The 20,608-nt window shown below is 45.5% G+C and overlaps 1 protein-coding gene across 2 annotated transcripts in view; it reads right to left on the bottom strand.

The window, feature by feature from the left end:
* SFMBT2 (Scm like with four mbt domains 2) overlaps positions 1-20,608 on the bottom strand; it is a 122,634-nt gene that overhangs the window by 32,972 nt on the left and 69,054 nt on the right. For both annotated transcript variants that reach the window (XM_056340212.1, XM_056340213.1), the window contains 4 exons: positions 16,284-16,385; positions 15,483-15,630; positions 10,405-10,487; positions 5,669-5,795 (listed from right to left, as the gene is read on the bottom strand). In XM_056340212.1, coding sequence (XP_056196187.1) covers positions 5,669-5,795; positions 10,405-10,487; positions 15,483-15,630; positions 16,284-16,385 — 460 coding nt within the window. The remainder of the gene's footprint in view (positions 1-5,668; positions 5,796-10,404; positions 10,488-15,482; positions 15,631-16,283; positions 16,386-20,608) is intronic.

The raw sequence follows: 20,608 nt of genomic DNA, 5'->3' as shown, positions 1-20,608 counted from the left end.
TGGTTATTATGCCTCCTTTACAAGACATTCTCCTGTCTTGGTTTATGTGGGTCACACTCAAAGCCCACTCCAGCAAATGGAAATATTCCCACTGGCTTTCAGTTCTTTTGAAAACAACTCTGGGTCCTGAGTCAAGACACCATTTAATTACTCCAATTCAAGTCCATCTGTGCCAGTACAGCCTGGCCAGCAGCTTCACTCCCTCCTGCCATTTCCATCCTAGAACCCGTATCTCCAGCACCAGCATGAGATGATCTTCTAATAAAAGAGACCAAAGCATCAGCAGCTTCCCCTGCAGCATCCTTGCCTTTGCATCTGTTACAGCATCTTTGCCTCCTGCTTACGGCAGCAGTGTTTGACTGTGCACAGCTAGATGACTACAGGGAACTTCCCACTAATGAATGTTCATCAAGGGCTTGCAGTGTAATTGAAACAGTAATTGAACTTTGTGATGGGAAAGGCATCGAGGCTGAGACACAGCATTTGGATCAATCTTGTCTCTAGTAATAAACCTGATGCACTTTGAGAGTGCGTGGCTGTATGAAAACCCAAAGCAAGCAGGAAAACAGGTGCTGGCACTCACACTGCTGGATGAAGTAATTAAAAAAATGAAGTCATGATGTCTGTGTAGATGCACAGATGTCTTTGTGGTATTTCTCTGAGCCCCGCATCATGTTCACGCATTATACATTGAAGATGCAGTCTCTATTTCACTGGGATATGGGGAAGGGAAGAGGAAGGGATGAAGGCTCGTGATACAGGACACAATCTGCTCATACAAGCAGTGGAGACTCAATGCAAGATCTCAGCAGCTGGCATTCCCTGCAAAACCATTTCCTTCCATGAGAAAATATCAAGAGGTCACTGCTCAGTTTGAACCTGATGAAAGCTGTTCAGTGGGCAAAACGTTTTCACCTAACACCACAAATCCATCCAAGGAACTAATGTGAGAACTGCTGAAATAAGTGGGAAGAAATGCAGAGAGAGAGCAAGCCATGGATCAAGACCTAAACAGAGCAAGAGAACAACACAGTCCCCACTGAAATCTCACCAGACCTGGAAAAATCCACTATTTTCATCACTGTAACTTAACTGCTCTAACAGTGTCATTCTGACCAAATAAGCAGACTGAATGTACTTTCCCACTTGCAAACAACTACAGATGTGACACAAACATTCTGGTTTTGGCGTTTACAGATGCAGCCACCCTGACAAGCAAGGAAACACCACAACGTCTGTTCTCCTGCAACTCCTACTCCTCTTATAAGACACAGTCATAGCTACTCTGTCCTCCCGGGCACTGTTTCTGCCCCCTGGTAACTGATAACCCTGCCTTCCACTTCCAGCATCTCACTGCTTCATTTGGCCTCACTCACGTAAGTAGGAAACAGCTTGTTTGAGACTCATTAGTTTCATTTGCTGCATTTTATGCTACCATCTTCTTAGACTAAGAAATGTCCATGAGACCTGAGAGGTTACATGGAAAAGAAAAGAACAGGGAGATTGGAAACAAGGTGAGGAAAATCTCCACCTCCTGCTGTGAATCTTGTAGGATGGGCAGAATAGAGCAGCAACTCTAGAAAACTCTCCGAGGGAAAATTACGGAAAATCTCCCTGGAGAAGTGATTAACAAAAGGGTTTTCCTCATATTCCTAGGCTGTGCAGAGAGTGTACATTATTACTTGTATAAATTCACACCAGAAAGCTTCAGCTTTAAAATCTAAAATGAACCAGTAAAAATTAACAATGCAGATGATGAGTAATAAAGTAGCAGAAAGTGATGGGATGCGCACAGCATCGGATCAGACCTATGCTTCTCTTCCACCACAGGGGAACTATACTGCTGCTCATTTAATGCTCGCCCTGAAGTTTACAGAGTTTTGCTACTGTACAAAGCGTGATTTATTAAGCAATGTTCCCTCATGTCTAACTCGACGCTGCTTAACTACTGTGTCCTGTTTTATGGCTGCAGTTTGGGCTGTCAAACAGTGAAACTGGGAGGGCAACAATGAAAGCTTCAGATGTGCCTGTGATAAATGGTGGGACCCGAGGTCTTCAGCAGTGGGCTCCCATGGTAGTTGGGGAGTCTTGCTGCTACCAGAATATAAATAATCAGTTAGAAACAATAGTGTATAAATGGAGTCAAAAAAACATGCCACAGTTCAAGCCACATTTATTTTACAACTCTGCAAGCAGGGTTTGGGTTTTTTTTTTTAATGCCTAGTTTTAGCACAACACTGTGAATACTGTAGTCATGTACTTCAACAGCAGCAAAGATTTCTTTTTATTTTTGCAGTCCTTTGCATCTTTTCCTTTTACTACAGAACATTCTATTCCTGGTATCGAGATATAAACCAAGCGTAAAGGCAGCTATATATCAGAACTCAAAAGACAAGGAGATGCACATAGGTTGTAAAAAGCATCCTTTAAGAAACTGAAAGAGTAAAAGGGATGGAGAAAGAGACGAGGGAGGGGAGCAAGGTGGGAGTGTGTGGCCCTCTCCCTGCTTCTATCCAGGATCCTGGAGGACTAGTTAATTTAAGACCCAAGAAACAATGCTTCCTATTCACTATAATGGACAAAAGTTTAGTGAACACTGAGTCCTTCTGAAAGTACTACAGCTTGGGGAGGGCAGGGGAAGACGGATTCCCAAACCCTATAAAATCTGCCTATAAAAGTGAAGGCACCTGGCCATTTAAGAAGGGGAGCTGCCAAAATGGGTCAGATTCCTTGACCAGATGGGTGTGAAGTCAACAACAGTTAGTGAGAACTGAATTTTCAAACAAGCGTTGATTCCAGCTCTTTAACATGTACCCCACACCCAGACCAGGCTGCAGATGAGCTTTTGCTGCCTCAGAGTCAGAGGGCAATCAGTTATCTTAGATGAAAAAAAAATCAAAACCAGCTATTCCACACAGCTCTACCAAATGCAAAATCATACCTGCTCTGTATGCTGGAGATAATCACAGAGGAGACAAAGTGCCTGTGGTGACAGCCGTACATCAGGGACGGAGAAGGGTGACAATACAGCTCTCCTACATCCCCCAGCTCTGCTGCATTCAGGAGCTCGCCTACAGCTCTGCTCTCCCCAGATCTCAGCCAGCACAAACTGCGAGGCTTAGCAGCAAAGACACGAGAAGCACAAAGGATTTGGCCTGCCAAACTTTAGGTCAGGAGTAATCTCTCTTTGGGTAGCAACTGCGTTATAAATCTCTGAGAATGGGATTTATCACGGAGGCATCAGGAAAGCCTTGTCTACCATATAATGCTACTTCCGTAGAGCTAAACACCACTGAACACCTGCCTTTCTTACATTTTAGAGCAAGCTGCTAGCACAAATGAGGCACTTTGGGTTACCTGAACATGTTTTTCCTAACTTGAAGGGCTTTGATCGGAGACCTTTCCTCTTGTACAAACTGCACCGCACGCTGTCACATGCCGAAATACTTCTTGGGTTATCATAATCAATGCAGCATGATGCTGAAGGAGATGTGCCAGGTAACGATGAAGCAATACAGTTAAGAATCACCAATCGGCTTCCACTGGCTTCCAGTCCCAAAACACTGAGTGCTGACCATCTTGCGGATGAGTGAAGGTGACCTTTTGTGCAGATCAGGTTTGATACTTCATCTCAAGTACCCCTTGATAACTGCAAGATATCTGCAAGGATATCTGCAAGAACCCCTTATAACCCCTGTTCCTCTGTCCCTTCCTGAAATCATGTGCTCACAACGTTTTGTACTCACATTAACTCTTTCCTAACTGTTTTCCCTGGAAGAGCTAAAAAAACCAACCCTGCATCAATCTCTCAGAATGAGGGTTCACACTGTTTTTGAGGAAACAATCTTGACAGCGGTCTGAATTTAATGCACTTCAGGAAAACTACCCATGAGCCAGCAGACTGACCTCATGGGCCATCAGAGAAGCCATGGGTGACTCCTTTCCTCCCTCCCACCTCCTGCTACAGAGCTCCCATGGAGCAAGCAGGTGTCACTGACTTAAAAGACTTACTCCCTTTCTTTTTGATTCAGCTCTCTGCAGGGCAACATTCTGACCTGGAGCCCAGCACAAGCTTCATTTCTCCCCATCCTTTCCTTCTCTTATAAGTCTGGGATACCAACGACACGCACTACTCCCTGAGCTGCAGAACACGACTGTGCCTTGCCTTCCTCCCATCTCACCAAGCCAACAAGCCATCTCCTGGGGTCGTACATCACGAGTGTTTAAGAGATGTTGCTCTTTCATTGGCCAAGTCTCTCAGGGATACCTTGAAATACCAATCAGCATCTACCAGAAATGCGTAAGCTGAGCTGCACAGGATCTACCTATCAGCACAGGATTCCAAACAAAGGGGTGTTTCAACATTACGTCTCCCTGAACCGGCATGGTAGCTTAACCAAATGAATTTTATTTTGCAGATGGGAGGGTTCCAGTAAGATGCTGGGGTTTGACTGTGTAAGGGCTGGCAGCACAAGGGATGGCATATCTGCCTTCTGCATTCATCAAGAGGCAGAAGCGCAGATATTAGAGAGGTTGGTGATGAGCTGGACACCAGAAGTGCCTTTGATATTTTCATGGCTCTCCAGAAGAAAGTAAAGAAGCATATTACATTTGTCATTATGTTGACCCAATTATGATTGATTTCAGAGTAAACTGAAGCTCTTATATCCCTTATAGATGAAGCCAGTAGCTTCAAACAATAGTGTGTTACCTTGATGGGTAAAAACTAAACAATGCTGTCACAATGGCACATGCTACAACAACTGATGGTTTATCACAGTGCCCATGAAAACACTTCAATGAGCATGGCTTTCTGCTCTCAGTGACTTTACAAATAATACTGGTTTTAAAGCAATAATAAGAAGAATCCCTGTGTTATTCTAAATTACACTTACATAAGAAGTCCTTGCCAGTTGAATTGAGAAAGTCCCAAGAGCAAAACCTTACAAAAAATGAGCTCATCTGTATACCTCGTTTCAAGAAAGGTGGAAATGGAAGTTAAGATACGGTATTATGGTCTGCTAGTTTTTCAGCACTCTCCTAATACTGCCTGTACGGTGGTAGTGTTCTCCATGGGGCGATGGCTTTCTAAACTCTGTATAATAGAGTTACTGCCTGCAAGAGCTCTCTTAGATCAGCGAAGGAAACTGCACAACCACAGGGAGGAGGGATGTGAGCATGTGATGACCACAGTGAGAAACAGCATATATTGCATAAGTTTTATGGACCTAGGTGAAGAAAGGAGTGAAATGAGAAGGGATGAAGGGAGAAAGGGAAAGAGAGAAGGAGGGAGGGAGGGAGGGAAGGAAAGAAGGGAAGAAGTTGCAGGGGGTTAGAAGACCCCATGAGAGTGTGCTGGAAATCACAGTGGACATCTCAGCTACACAAACTGAGGCTAACATCCATTCCTAGGATGGAGATCTGTCATGATGGCAGGGAGGAGGTTTCTATCATCAAGGAAGATCATGCCGCTAAAAGTCCATGTGGATCAGAAGGTGGAAGACAGGAACAGGGAGAGAGCAGGGAAAGATAATTCTTTGTAGCATATTATTGTCCAATGTGTATAAAACGAAAAATGTGGATAAAGCAGTTTTGTGCAGATGAACGACAAAATAAAGAGAGTGTTTGAGTGAACCACACAAACACAAGAAGCCTTTACAGCACGTACCTTCAAGGTGAAGCCACATTAACCGTCCTTTAACTGAGGTGATAGAAGCGACACATATCTCTGCAGGGTTCCAGGGGTTCACTGCCTCCAGCTTCATGTTCTTGGTAAAGCCACGGCTGAAGGATGTCTGAAAGAGTCAAGAGTCAATACTGAAACAGGGCACTGCAGCACTGCATGACTTTAATTAGGCTGTCCACTGGGAAGCATAAATTTAGCATGGTTTGCTATTCACTGGAAGTGCAGGATACACTGAAGGACACAAAGGCGTTTAGATTCAAAATGGAGCAGCCCTGGACACCTGTATTGGGTTTGCGTGGCAAGGTTTTGGTAGCTGCGGGGCTACAGAGGTGGCTTCTGTGAGAAGCTGCAAGAAACCCGCCCTGTGTCTGATGGAGCCAGTGCCAGCCGCCTCAGAACAGACCTGCAAGTGGCCAAGGCCAAGCCCGTCAGTGACGGTGGGAGCACCTCCAGGATAATGTATTTAAGAAAGGGAAAAAGTTGATGTACAATGGCAACTGCAGCCAAAGACAGGAGTGGGAATACGTGACAGCAACAGCCCTGCAGACACCCAGATCAGCACAGAAGGAGGCAGGAGATGCTCCAGGTGCCAGAGCAGATGTCCCGGCAGCCCGTGGGGAGCCTCTGGCCAGGCAGGCTGTGCCCCCAGCCCGTGGAGCCCCGGGGGAGCAGATTCCCCCCACAGCCCATGGGGGACCCTCTCCCAGGACAGAGGGTGCCTGCAGGGGGCTGTGACCCATGGGCAGCGGCACTGGGGCAGCTCCAGGCAGGACCTGTGGCCCTGTGGGGAGGAACCTGGGCTGGGGCAGGGCTGGGGACCCTGCTGGGGACCCCTGGGGCTGGCCATGCCTGGGGGGCAGCACCCTGTGGGGGGACCCACGCTGGGGCAGTTCATGAAGGGCTGAACCCACGAGAGGGACCCATGTTGGAGAAGTTCATGGAGGACTGTGTCCCATGGGATGGTCCCCAGGCTGGGGCAGGGCAGAGCGTGAAGAGCCCTGTCCCTGAGGGGGAAGGGGTGGCAGGGACAGCGGGTGAGGGACTGTGCTGCTCGTGGGGGGAAGGTTGATAAAGTCAGGAGTGAGTCCTGGAAGAGTGGGCGGAAGGTGTTTTTAAGATTTGGTTTTACTTCTCATCACACTACTCTGATTTGATTGGTAACAGATTAAACTGATTTCTCCCAGTCGAGTCCATTTTGCCCATGACAGTAACTGCTGAGTATGCTCCCCATCCTTATCCTGACCCACGAGCCTATCGTTGTATTTTCTCTCCCCTGCCTGGCTGAGGAGGGGAGCGAGAGCAGCTGGGGTATGGGCACCTGGTGTCCCGCTGGGGTCAGCCCTCCATACACCCGTACAAATAACCACTGATGGCAACAAATCAGGAAGCAATGTATGTCATGGTTTACTCCAATCCATACCTCTCAGCAACTGGGAGGAGGTCACTCCACACCAGCTGCAAGCATATTTGAATGCTTGCTAGTCATGCATTTGCTTTCCACCATTGTTAATGGGCTATTACGCTGAGGGTTCCCAGATCTCCTACATTTGAGCACCTCTCACCTTGCTAGGAGAAACCTTGCAAAGCAAATAACTCATCTTGCCTGAGAACAGAGAAACTACATTTAGTTGGCCAGGCTGACTGAGGCTGGAGAAATCCCAGTAACCTACGCTCAGCATACAAGGTCTTTCTCTGCAGACTGCAGGTACATAAGTTGCAGGTGGGTGTAGATGAAACCAGTTGTATTTACTGCCACAGCAGTACCTCTGTACACTTAAATACAACACTAAAGAAAAAGGTCTTTCGCAAGTTATCTGAGGCACCCACTGCCCTCCCACTCTTCTCCTGTGAAGGCAAAGCCAAGCCAGATATTACAGCAATGATCTCCAGATGAGGGGCTATCACCACGAATAAGAAACACAGGACCAAAATGGGGGGTCATGAGCTTGCCAGAATGCAGCATCCCCTGTTGTGGTAAGTGTGTGGGAGCCTGAGAGAGGCTGCAATTCAAATCATTCAGGTACCACTGCTGTAGGCCAATGTATGCCTTTGCAAACTGCTTCTGTCCAACGCTGGCCTGGCCATATGACAGCAGCAGGCTGCTGACCAGTCCCTCCTGCTCCTGTCAGAGCCAGGATGGCTCAGCTCCAATGGAACAAACCAGAGCTCAAGTTTGTAACCACTGCAGCTGATCTGAAGTGCAGAGGTATCCCAAGACCCCACAATCCTCTCCAAAGCCTACACAAGCCAAGCCTCAAACTACTCTTCACTCAGTTCCATCCTTAACCTCTATTCCTTTCAGTGCCCCCTCTCGCTTATGCTCAGTCCCTTCCAAGAATCCTACCACCACTATCACAGAAAACACACTAATGCAATACCTGTGGCCATGCCATGGCTTCCTTTCCTTGCGTTTTGCTCCCCTCTGTCCCACTTGTTCTGCAACATACCAGCTCTGAGCATTTGCACCTCTGTTTGCATGCAGCAGCATGGAAAGGTTCCCGCTTTTGGCTGAAATTTTGGCTACCAATAATAATTAGGATGGGTATTAATTGTCACTGGCTCAAAATGACACCAACCTCTCATCCAGCAACCCCATGTGAGCAACTGAAGCCAGATTCAAATTCAACCCTTCTGCTATTTGTACAGCACCTAAGACATGTCACCTTAAACAGTCACTGGGAGCTCTCTGTGAGACTAAAAACTTTGATTTGGTCTTTTTTTCATCAAGAGGCCTTCCAAGAACATGCTGCTAGTCTCAAATATTGCTTGGACTGTTGCAAGCCTTGCTCTGTACACAGATCAGCTTCACCCTGTAAAAGCTGCCAATGGCCAGGACTTCAGAGAAGCAAGGTGAGTTTGTTTAAATGCCTTTTATGTTGCCTAACAAGGAAACGTCATTTATCATCACACCGTCTCCTTTCATTGCAGTTCGGTGCTGGAGGCTAATTTATACAGAATCAATGGCAAAACAGTTAGCTGGGAGTTTATTTTACTAAGCATTTGGTCATGTCAATCCATTTCATAACTGCCTCTTCTCATTAAATATACCCCCTAGGGAAACAGTTACAGCATATCCACTTCCAGCACCACGTCTGGCTGCACTAGGTGGAAGATGTGCTTGCAATACAGCTTCTACCAAAGAGCCGCTCACAGCCACGAAACAAATGGACGACCTGCCAGGGAGGCTGCACAAGTGACAACAGCGAGATTACATCTCTCTGCAGAGAATCGTGTTATCGAGAGCAAAAGAATAACAGACACATGTTCATCTGATGAATGTTTCCTTAAAAAAAAAAAAAAAAAAAAAAAAAAAAAAAAAAGAGGAAAAAATAAGTGCTTGGACCTGATTTAATCTTTGGAGGATATTACGCAGAGACTATTCTCAAGGCTGCCAGTGCTGAGAGCACAGATCCATTACCTGACAAAAAGAAAAGAGATATAAAGAAAAAGGGGGGGGTTGGGGGGGGTGTATGTGTGCTTGCAGAAGAAAAGAAACATGAGAATCATCCTACTCTACTGGTGGGACACAGCATTGACCAGCTTCCCTCAGCACTTTCAGAAATCTTCAAATTCCCTTGAGGCAGAGGGTGTTGCATAAGATGGCACAATAAATGGGGCAAACAAATATCAACTCTGAAGTCTCAGCTCCCAGGTCAAACTCTGTTGATGATACAGGTCTTCTGAATTCATCAACAAAAAGCATTCACATTCATCAATTCACCATCAAAGGTCTGTTCCAAGCCAGGCTGCCCTTGGGCCACCACAGATGAAAGGCAACAACATATCTGGTGTCTTGCGAGACTGTCTCCACCCTGCTTTTCATAAACATCCTGTCCCCCCATCGTGTGACTTCTGAGTACAGCGAAAGGCTGTGTAACTCCTAGAGTAACCAGCTTGTCCACCGTTCACAACATTGCTTTATTTTACAGACCCTTCTGCGCTTATTTTAGGTACCACCACATTTCCAGTTACTGATGGGATCTCAACTTCCATCAGTTGATGGGAGCATGAAGAAGAGCACCAGGTTACTGGAAAAGGCAGAAAGGCACATCTGCCTTCCAGCAAGTGATGAACCTGTCGGATCAAGCCACAACAGACTGCTGCTGCCAGGAAACAGCCTGCAGAAGACTGTTTCCAGAGCTCTGAACCTTGATGGCCTCCAGCGTAATGATGTGCTGCTCACTCTTTACATCACTGTTGCTGTATCAAGGAGGCCCATGATCTGTCCTAAAGACCAGAGCATCCATGCGGGTTAATCACTCTTCTCACACTCTGAGCTCAACAATTTCAACCTTAGCTGTTAATCACGTTTGGTTTAGTTAAACGTATCCCCCTAGGAACCAGAGAAAACACCCAAAATGTAAAGAGGGCCAGATGATATCATGCAATTTTTTTACCTAGTTGTTCGGTTGTTTTTTTTAATAGCACCTGCATTACTTGTAATGGTCAGCTGATATCCTCCTTGTGCTAGGTGCTGTACAAAATCAGAGAGGAGATGAACAGCAGGAAATCTAAATTAATCAGACAAAGACAAGAATAAGATAACATTTTTCCTCTTTTAGGCATGGAGACCTGAAACACCTCTCCAGCTGCCTTCCTAAGACAGACTCACGGCGGTCTGCGGGAACTGTCCAAAGCCTTGCTGCAGCTTCTCTGTGCAAGCTATTTTGTTTCACACGGACCAACAGGAGCAATGCAAAGGCAAAAAGAGAACTTACATTTTTAAAGCACAGGTGAGGCGCTGCCTCCGCTCCACACTGCTTCTGGTAGTCTGCCCAGTCAAAGTCCTGGCCAGAGTAACCTGCAGGATGAGAACACAGAAGGTGCCATCAGCCACCACCTCACACCAGAGAGCGAGCACAAAATGGGCCCCAAGCAGATGACCATTTGTGTTTCAGCATCCCATCCCACTACAATGAACTGTGCAGCATCAGCGGGCAAGTTCTCTGGATGCCTGTTTACACACCATGAGAGCCAGTGCCAAGGCTTCTCCAGCCCGAACTCACACATCTTCTGCACTTCATTTTGAAAATTCCATACCCTTGTTAAAAATTAATAAAACATACTAGTGTTCCTTATTTTCCCTTTTCTGTGAGCATCTCCCAGATAATAAACCTGTAACTATTGAGAAGCGCTACTGCCCCCAATTTCCAGGTGGGGCTAGTCATGGACTTCTTTCTCCTTCCTTTAGCTATCTCAAAGATGTGATTATGGAGCTGGACGTCAAGGATCCCTCAGCAGTGGACAGGGAGAGGACCAGCACAATCAGAAGCTGAACCATCTTCTCTTTCAAAGCATAAGATAAATTCTTCTCTCTCTTCCTGACATTGATGTACCCTCCATGACTGACTTTCCAGCAGCTCAGCGTACCTGAGCTGAATCCCATCACAGGAAACATTATCCAAGGTTATATAGAAACCTGGAGCAGAACAGGAAAATGAACACAGATTCCCCAGCTCCCAGACTAAAGCCTCAGCAACTAGATGATCCCTGCAGCCTCTGCTTCTGGGAAAGAAAGGGAAGCAACACTGATTTATATGAGCATCTCTCAGACAGTCCCATCACAGGAAGACAAAACAGACCTCATCCATTCCTCTTACCTGGCTATTTACACAATAAACTCTTAGGACAGAAGGTGAGTTTTATTTAATTTGCTTTTGGGGTTTTTTTTTGTCCTTTATATTTTTCCAGTGCTTGAAAGTGCTAATCCTGTCCAGGGCCCTGTGACAATACTGTTCATACTCTAATAACATTATTGCAGAACTACTCTTACTGGGAAGTTTTAGGAGTCACCTAAAGGCCAAATTCTCCCCTCAAGTCTCCCTGCCTGGAAGCTCAGCCTGGCCTCATTTCACAGAGCATCCCTTTATGCCTTTTTCATTGATAGTCAAAAAGGGACACTCAAGATCAGATGGGAATGAATCATTTATGACAATGAAAATTGTGACTTTTTTTGTAGGCAAGAAAGGACTGGAATACTGAATGGAGTCACCTATCAGTCACCCAGATCCAAAAAAGGAGGTAAAAATGTTGGAGATAAAGTCACAAGTACCCTGGTAAGATGCAAGTAGCTGGGATAGGATGAACTTCTAATCCTAATGATTACATACATGACAAAGAAATTAATGACATAAAGCTTTAAGTTAAGATGCCTGTCTCTGTGGGTCATGAAGGTGCATAATAATTGTAAAGCTACAAATACACATGCACAGGGAAGTAAAAAAGGGCAACTACTTATACGGAATGCTCATTTTCCATAAGGAAAACACATATCCTTGCACAACCAATTTATGCAACAGTATTTTCTTCCCACTGCTCCATCTCCTTTTTTATCACCAGTTCCTTGTTTGCCAGATACTCTTCAGCTTCAAAAAGTGAAATGGAAAACAGGAAGAGAAGTGCACATCACTTAAGTGTCAGAATGGGATTCATCTGATCACATACGTTTGCAGGAGATGCCTACAGCTGTGCCTGTCACCCTGGGTTCCCTAAAGAGTCAGTGGAGGAACAGGCAGATCCAGAGGTGATCTGTCTGTCCTCCTGCAGAAGGAGCACAACGCCCTGTGAAAGTCCCTCTCCCTCGCCACTGACTCCAGAAGCAGCCAGGGTGATGGGCTCAGGTGGGGACAGCTACAGTGTGGTTGCCTACATTGAATCATCTGGGGTCCATCCCAGCTACCAGAGTACGCTTGCCTTCAGGGACCCAAAAAGCTGCCCACACCTTGCACTTTATCACATCTCCAATTCAAACCCCTCATGGACAGGTTTGAATCTTGATCGCTAGCTACGCAAAATCCTGGCAGAGTGGATGGAAAAGGCACACTGACAAGGTTTCAGTGAGGTATAACAACTTGTGACCGCACAACCACCTGTTGGCTTGGCCCTGCACCACTGAAATCACTGGAAGACCTCTTGCTGTAACCTTCAGCAGGAACAAAACCTGGGAGGGCAGTTAAAGACTTTGCCATGACCCACTTCAACAGCCCAGCGAGGATGACCCCAAGTGAAGCATACTCAGGGACTGGCTTCAAACAAGCCTGGACCTGCATATGGCCTTTTCACGGAGCATCAAGATGTAAGCTCCCTCCCTTAGCACGTGGGGAGGTACCACGTCCCCAGTACCTCCATTAGCACGTGGCATTCACATACTGTCACCCTTTAAGGCTCAGCCCAAGTAACAACGTTCAAAGCTTTGTTTGCGTGACTCAACTGCTGCTCCTCAAACATGTAAAACCTCACTGTGTTTGCTATCTCAGCTCTCAGCATGGAAGAGCCCAGCAGTCTAATCAGAAGCAAACAGAACAACACAAATGTACTGGAGGTTTTGGAGCTGGCATTTCCTTAGTAAGCCTTACAACTAGGAGTGCTACTGAAATGTTTTTCCCCCTCTTAATAGCTCATAAAAAGGAACAATGGTTGTTACTCTAAAGGGAAGTGGTCTATAAATCCAGCTCTAATAAATATAAACAGCACTTGTTCAATGTTTATACAGCAGCAGTAAATGGGTATTCATTTTTGGCACTGTACAGGAAAATACTGCTCTCTATTTCTAGTAGCAAATGTTTGCACCTCCTGTTCATGACTCATCTACTGCACGTCTGGCTTCAACAAAGGCCCCATAGGCAAAAAGACAAGAGAATGGAGATCAGGCAAATAAAGGACTCCAAACCCACACACCCCAACCTGGTATACTGATCTGATGAAATAAAATCAAGTAACTTTACAATCAGAAAACCTCCTTGACAGCCATAAATTAACCAAAAAAACCCAAGCCCAGCATACAGCAAATAAATCCTTTTGCTTCATGGGAACTTCGTGCCTTTCAACAGGGAGAGCTGTGTGAGCAGCACGAAATATTGCCAATATATTCTCTGTTAAAGGTGATGTTGGTTGGGAATGTGTGAGCGCTGGGGAAGCAGCAGGCTGGCCAAATCTTGGTGCAAGAAGGACAATTCTGGACAGCCCAGATTTGGGTGGGAATGGTGGGATTTCCTCCTCCTCCTGCAGACCTGCTCAGCAGCCGCCAGCTCACGCCACAGCCTTCCTCGCTTTTGCAGCATTGCAGCCCTCCCCTATCAGTCCTGGTTACTCACCCAGAGCCGGTATTACTCCGCTCAGAGAAGACTGGCACCATCAGCGGGGGTTTGAAGGCTTTCCACTTTCCCTCCGCTTTCTTTTTTCGGAGGTTTGTGGGGGTTTTTTGTTTTTTTTAAAAAAACATATTTTTATGATGTCTGATTATATTTTAGTGACTCAAAGAGCACGTCTGCCGATGGAAAAGGTTTTTGACACAAAATGTGCTAAAATGCAGTTTGGGCATGCCGCCCTCATACACAGTCTAAGAAATACAGCAACATACAGCATGCATCTATCTGCCACTCGCTGTACGCCTTTTTAATAGCTTCCTTCCAGCACTGCTGATCTGACAGCAGAAAGCAAACTTTATTTCCACTGGGGGAATGAGGGGAGACTTTTTACACTTTCTCAGGAGCCCAGGTGGACCCCAATCACCAGGCATCACACCAGATCACGACCTACGCCTCACACTTTACTGGCCGAGTTGAGAAATATCTGTATGATGGATACTACAGATACTTCTAAAAATGTTGGCATCTAAACCAGTTCATGTGTGTTTGACCTGTAAAATATCACCTCAGACAGACACCTCAAACATTACCTCCGACTATCCCTGTAAAGAGAAGTGTCTGGCCTACAGTCCACTTTAGTTAATCAGCTGCATGTGAATTTGGGGTGGAAAAAACAGAAAATTTAATTTACTTTCATTTTTAGCAACTTTTCTGGCCAATATCAGTGAGCACTTACACAGGCCTTATCATTGTACCTGGATTTAAGGGGGAGGAAGCATTCATTTATTTCAGTAAAAGCAACAGCTACATGTGCCAAAGAGACACTCTGGATATACATGAGAGGACTCTGAATCTGGTAGGGAAAAACCCTTCGCTTCCCTGGGTTTGGCAGCAGCCTAATTTTTCCAAAAGTAAGACAAAACTGCGTGCACAAAATATAGTGGGGAAAAAAACAACTCTTTTTTTTTTTTTTTTTTTTTTTTTTTGAGATACTTCTTTTTCTCCCAAGCAGCACCAATTTTTGGCAAAGGGTCGACATCCCAGCCAGCTTCAAAAACCTAAAATTCCAGAGAACCAACACATTTTGCAAGTGAATAAATATTGCTAGGGCACTGCAGGTGGTTGTCTGAGATTGCAAGTAATTAACTGCACTGCCTCGAAGTTTGGAAATAGCACGGCTGGAGGCTGTTTCTCCTGGCTCTGACCTGAACACTGCTCGCCATTTGCCCTCGCCTGGGATTTTTTGAGACATCTAAGGAAATGCCTACATGCTCCTGAGCTGGCAGCTCTGAGTTTAGTTTAGGCATTCAGATGTAGGAGCTTTGCTTGGCCTCGGCATTGTATCAAGGTGGATGCTACAGGGAGATGCCTGGTTTGCCTCCAGTATGACATGACTGGTAATGCTCCTTTTGCTCTCTACACACACAAAGCATCGCTAAGATGCATTTCACAGGAATTCACTAGGCTTCAGTGCAGCCTGCTTCAGACTACAAAGCACATGATCATCAATCCACCAGCAAGACCTGTTTGCAGAGATGCTCATGGGCTAGTATAAGCCAGAACAGCTCCAGTGATTCAAGAGAGTTACTCTGGCTTGAGATACTTAGGGTAATGCTCTGCAGTGAAAAGCATCATGTTTTTTAAAGGCAACAATAACAAGCAATCTTCCTTCAGAGGAAACCTGCAAATCACCAAGAAGGAATACGAACCCTTGGGAGGTGTGAGATTGACTCCGTTTTTAAGGCACCACTGTATTGGCAAGATCCCTAAGGAATCCGCATGGCAAAGCATTGAGATTTTGCTGGGTTCAGGTCTCAAGTCATCAATGGTCACTTGTAAATAATGATTGCTAAAAACCTAAGGGGTGAAAAACAAGAAAACAAAATCAGAAGTTAAATATGCTGTAACATCAGGTAATGTGGAAAGATGAAACAGTCATGCCCTGGAGTTAAACTACTCCTGAAAACAACCCGCTCTCATGTAACACTTTCCATCAAAGTGTTTCTACCAAAGAGATCAAAGTCTGAGTTTTAGAGATGGGTAAACTGAGGCAAGGGAAAGTGCTGGGGTTCAGGGTCACTCAGTGTGCCCACAGCTGAGCAGGGACTGGAGGAGATCCCACAGCCTTCCTCTCTCTTGCCTTTGAGAGTGTGGATTAAATACCCAGCTACTGCCTCCATCCAGCTGTTTTATTTCCAAAGGTTTCCCAGATGTGCAGGGAAAATACATATGCATGGAGGGGAAACAGAGGTAAAAGAGGGATCCTATTTTTTTTTGCATGAAAATGGTAGATGGACATGCCATCCCCATTGGATCTAAGTGCATATAGTTAGCTGGTGATGCCTGTGGGAAAGAAACAATTCATTAATTAGGAACATCCACGGATTTTAAACATATGTCTTAATGTGTTCTCCAGCCAATTAAGTACCACTCTTGAGTTTTCCTAAGTGTGGTGGAAATCAGTAAGAGGTTCCTAATCAGGCTCTCTTCAGCCCTTTCTGGGAGCTCACCTTGGTCACTGATGCAGGACAGATATGAAATGGCTCCCTCATATTCACCACCTCCAGCTTCATCCCCACAGTGAAGAAGTGGTTTCGCAAATCAGCATGATCCTGCGGATGAGACAGGGAAGAGGAACACATGGTATGCCAGAGCCATGCACCAAGGAGGGGCCGATACATTTGAAAACCTATTTGAAATGTGTCCATGTGGATTTTGCCACTCAGCTGATTACCACATTGACCCCCAGCTCCAACTGGGCACTTCTGGTCCTATGCTCTTTTCATGCCAGACCAACCACAGAAGGAGAGGGGACAGCCTCACTCCTAGAGGACAGATCTGCAGCACCAAGCCCATCATATCTAAAGCACGTTGTGCATCCATCTCAGCACTAACGTGAACTGGGTCAACAAGGAGAACACCAAAGTGAGGACCTGTCCGAGAAATGCCTGCTTGAAAACCTCCCCTGGGCACAGCCTCTTCACCTCTGACAGCCGCTACCATCTTGAGAGCAACTAAAGGTCCCGATGTGCCAGGACTCAACCTGACATCCCCAGGGCAATGCACAACGTGGATGTAAACAGCTCAGGGTGGCCCTGATTTATCCTGGCGGGTGTCTACCTCCTGCAGGGCACCATAATAAGGACCTGGGCTGTTTTCCATGTGCTGCAAGATAGAAAGGTCTTTTCTCCAGCCAGGAGACCAAAGTGGTGGACTATGGCCCAGACAATGAACCCTGACCCAAAACATGGGCAACAAGAGAACATGTTGGTGGGAAAACATGCCCACTGCAACCCCCTTCCACCTGGGATCAAGCCTGGCTGCACCCAGAGGGGTTCCACACAGCAGCTTTGGGGATGGCAGCAGGATGCAGCCCCAAAACTCAGAAGAAACCAAGGTTCAGCTCCCTGATTTGCCACCAGTTTAGTGTTTAACATCTACCAAATCACTCCATTCCTCCTGACCCCTGCCTAACAGGCGTACAAGTTGGCATCCTAATTCCAGATTAACAATCATGTTTTGTGTTCATTCAATAAAAATGTCCTACAGTATTTCTAAACCATCTGTGCATTAGCCAACACAAGCATAAAAAGAGACATTATATTTAACACACACACAGACGACTCCAAAATACATGCAGAAAGCCTGCTATCTAATAAGTGGTTAGCAATGTCATTCCCATCTACATTCATCGCTACACATTTTATTCTTGTTCTAAAATGATTTTCTATTGATCCAAAGTTGTATGCCATTGTGCTTTCTTTTCCCCAAGAACTGCCTTCACTTGTAGACTTAACAACTTCTATTTTGGGATCTTACATTCCTGGTGCCATTAGAGAGAAAGACTTTTACAAGCTCCAACCACGGCTAAATGAATTGTTTTCATCTTACCAACCTTCAATGTCACAGAGCCTTTTCTGTGAGAACCAAAAAGCAGTCCAAAAAAATCGTAACGGATTCAGTCTCACAGCAGAAGCATATACTGATGGGGAAACTGAGGAAGATTTAGCAATGATGGCCCAGAGCCCAGTGAATTAATGGCTGAGGAAGGAGCAGACGTTCAGGAGTCTCAGCATCCTGCAGTGTAGCATAACCATCAGGTATGGACCTGCGCTTGCTGTCAGTCGTTTCCATATCACAAAAGCCCCAGAGAGACAGAAGACTCGTTTCTAGCAGCTTTGCACAATAGTTCAGTGAATCAAAGTCTGAACCAGGGAAGAGAATCTGGCTCCTTGTACATAGAGGTTGCCCAGGACCAGGGATGCATCGGACTGACAGGTTATCCAAATTGCCATCTATAATCCTGAAAAGGCTTCAGCTGGGAAAAGATGATGGCTGCAAAAACCAGACCTTGCCAGCAATGAACTTCAAATCTCCAAAGGCAAAAAGCATCTGGACTGGAGGGCTGCCTCCTCCGACATGAGGATCTACACCAGCATCTCTTAATCCTTAGGGTGAGGTTGCAAAGAAAAGTCAACTTTGAAAAATGTACACCTGGAAGCAAGCTTACACCACAGCATCTTCCCATGATTCAATTCACACTCGTATCCAGCATCAATACATAATAAGCCAAGATCCACCAAAGTACTTAATCGTGTTTATCTTTAAACATGCAAGTAGTTTCCTCAACTTTTTAAATGATTTCTTAATTGAGACCAAAACATATCGAGACCAAAACATACTGCTTCTCATTTTTATTTGAATTGTTTTCTTTGAGTCTTCTCCTTCTATTTGTTTTGGCCTTTTTCAAGGGGAAAAAATAATCAGGGAGGAGGGAGCTAATAACACTTAAAGCTATTTTACTTCAAAAGCATATCCCACTTTCCTCCACGTGCTATGTACCTTAGGATCAAATCTCCCTTCTCATTCAGCATAGCATGTAAATATCTTCCCCATTAAATTAATATCAAGAGTGAACTCGCAAGGGGAGTTTGTGGGATCTCAGGTACATCTGCCTTTCGAGGGTCAAAACCCCCTTTGAAGCAGGAACACACATTTGTTTGGAGAAGGGCTGCGGAAGTAAAAAGCTTGTCTGTGTTAAATGTCATATTTGAGATAGGAAAGCTTTCATGGAGAAAAAGCCTTTGTATCGTACCTCTCTGACAAATGCTCAGGGTCTGGATATTTGATCTTTCTCGTGTATTTGCTAAAGAGAAGTATCAAAATTTACCAAAGCAGCCTTAGATTTTTGCAGCCACAAAAGGAAAAAATGATCTTGACGCCATTCTCCGGTTCCAGTGCTGGAGTTGCCTCAGCCAGCAGGGAATTACTTAGGATTTGGCATATGCTCCTCTTCAAAACTCCAATTAATTTACATAATTTCTAAGAATAGGTTCCACAGAAGTGAAGGCAAAGCTTTTAATTAGTATTAGACTCAAAGTGATACAGTGGATAATGAACTCTCCTCCCTTTACTCACATTGACAGGAAAGATGCCTCTTTAATAAAAGCAGCTACAAGAGAGGCCTGGAGGGGTGAGACATTCCCCTGGTCCCCGCCAGGCTCCGCAGCCAAGCAAAAGAAATGCCTGCAATCATTATGGGTGTCAGAATCTGACCCTCGACTGCTACTTCATGACATTCCAAGGTACCGATAAGGATGTCAGCAGTCGCAATTTTCTAGCAACTTCTCCAAGGGAGTTTCAATATTCTTTGAAATTGGGATTAATAGGCAGAATAATTTTGACCATCTGGACCATTTTATAGCCTTGTGCATGGTGAACCTTCACTCCTACCAGCAGTCAGTGCTTCCCAGGAGCAGCCCCACTGCCCACATGGATTTACACCAGCAGATTGCCTGTCCTGGGGTTCACAATCCCGGAGTGGGAGATGGAAATACCCTCCATCTGCTGGAGAGCAGTCAAGTAAGCTGGATCAGTAATTGACAAGGGTGCAGAAAAGTCCCTTGCAGCAAAGTGAAAAATCATGCCACAGAAAGTACAATGAATTAACGTGGTACGAGTACCACGGTCACTCATTCAAAGGGTCACAATCTCTAACATGATGGATTACAAGCCTGCGACGGCGCTCACGGGTAATGAATGGAAAATTGCATAACCCTCAACTGAACGTCTGTCACTTACAGCCCAAACCCACTGGCAAAAGCCACGGCTGTCACAGCTCTCACTATAACCCCCAAGAAGCAATTAACTCAGCCCCACACTCAGTTTTAGAACGCTATGCATTTACAAATTTGCCAGCGTTCACGGGCTGTGATCCTCTGGGCCACCTGAAAGACATCCCCGCTTTGATATGCATCTGCCTCACTGGCTCCATCTTCGTACCGCATGGGCTCCTGCAACCCCTCCACAAAAATACCGATGGGCTTTGCCTGCAACCAGCATCACCAGCAGGGCTGGGAGCTGGGATGTCTGAAGGTCAAATAAAAAGCCACCAATGATGCTGTGAAGAGAACCAGGCTCCTAATTCCCAACCCTCCTCTTTAGGTACTGAGATAGCCACGTCATTTTCTCCTTCACAGCTAACAAGTCGCCAGCAGTGCAGGTGTCAAAAATGTCAGGTGACTTGGGAGCCTAAATGTCATTCCAAACGAGATCCACAAACAGCATTCAAACTGTTTTCGGACAGTATTTGGATTCGTAGGGATGCAGCCGAGACTTTAGGGGAGTACTTGTGTGGGTGACATGCAAAAGTCTTAAGAAAGTATTTTAAAGACTTAAAAGTCACCAGGCACTGGCTTTAGGTCTTGAACTCAAAAAGATGTGCTTCAAAATCATCATAGCCATTTACCCTTCCTGGTACCTAAATACCTTGCTAAATCTGGCTTCTGAGTATTTCTACTCAACAAAGGTTACTTAAGCACAAATAATCTCAAGT

The sequence above is a fragment of the Falco biarmicus genome, chromosome 5 (genome assembly GCF_023638135.1).
Source record: "Falco biarmicus isolate bFalBia1 chromosome 5, bFalBia1.pri, whole genome shotgun sequence".
Taxonomy (NCBI): Eukaryota; Metazoa; Chordata; class Aves; order Falconiformes; family Falconidae; genus Falco; species Falco biarmicus.
The sequence above is the reverse complement of the archived record's forward strand: the minus strand, read 5'-3'. Positions and strand labels throughout refer to the sequence as shown.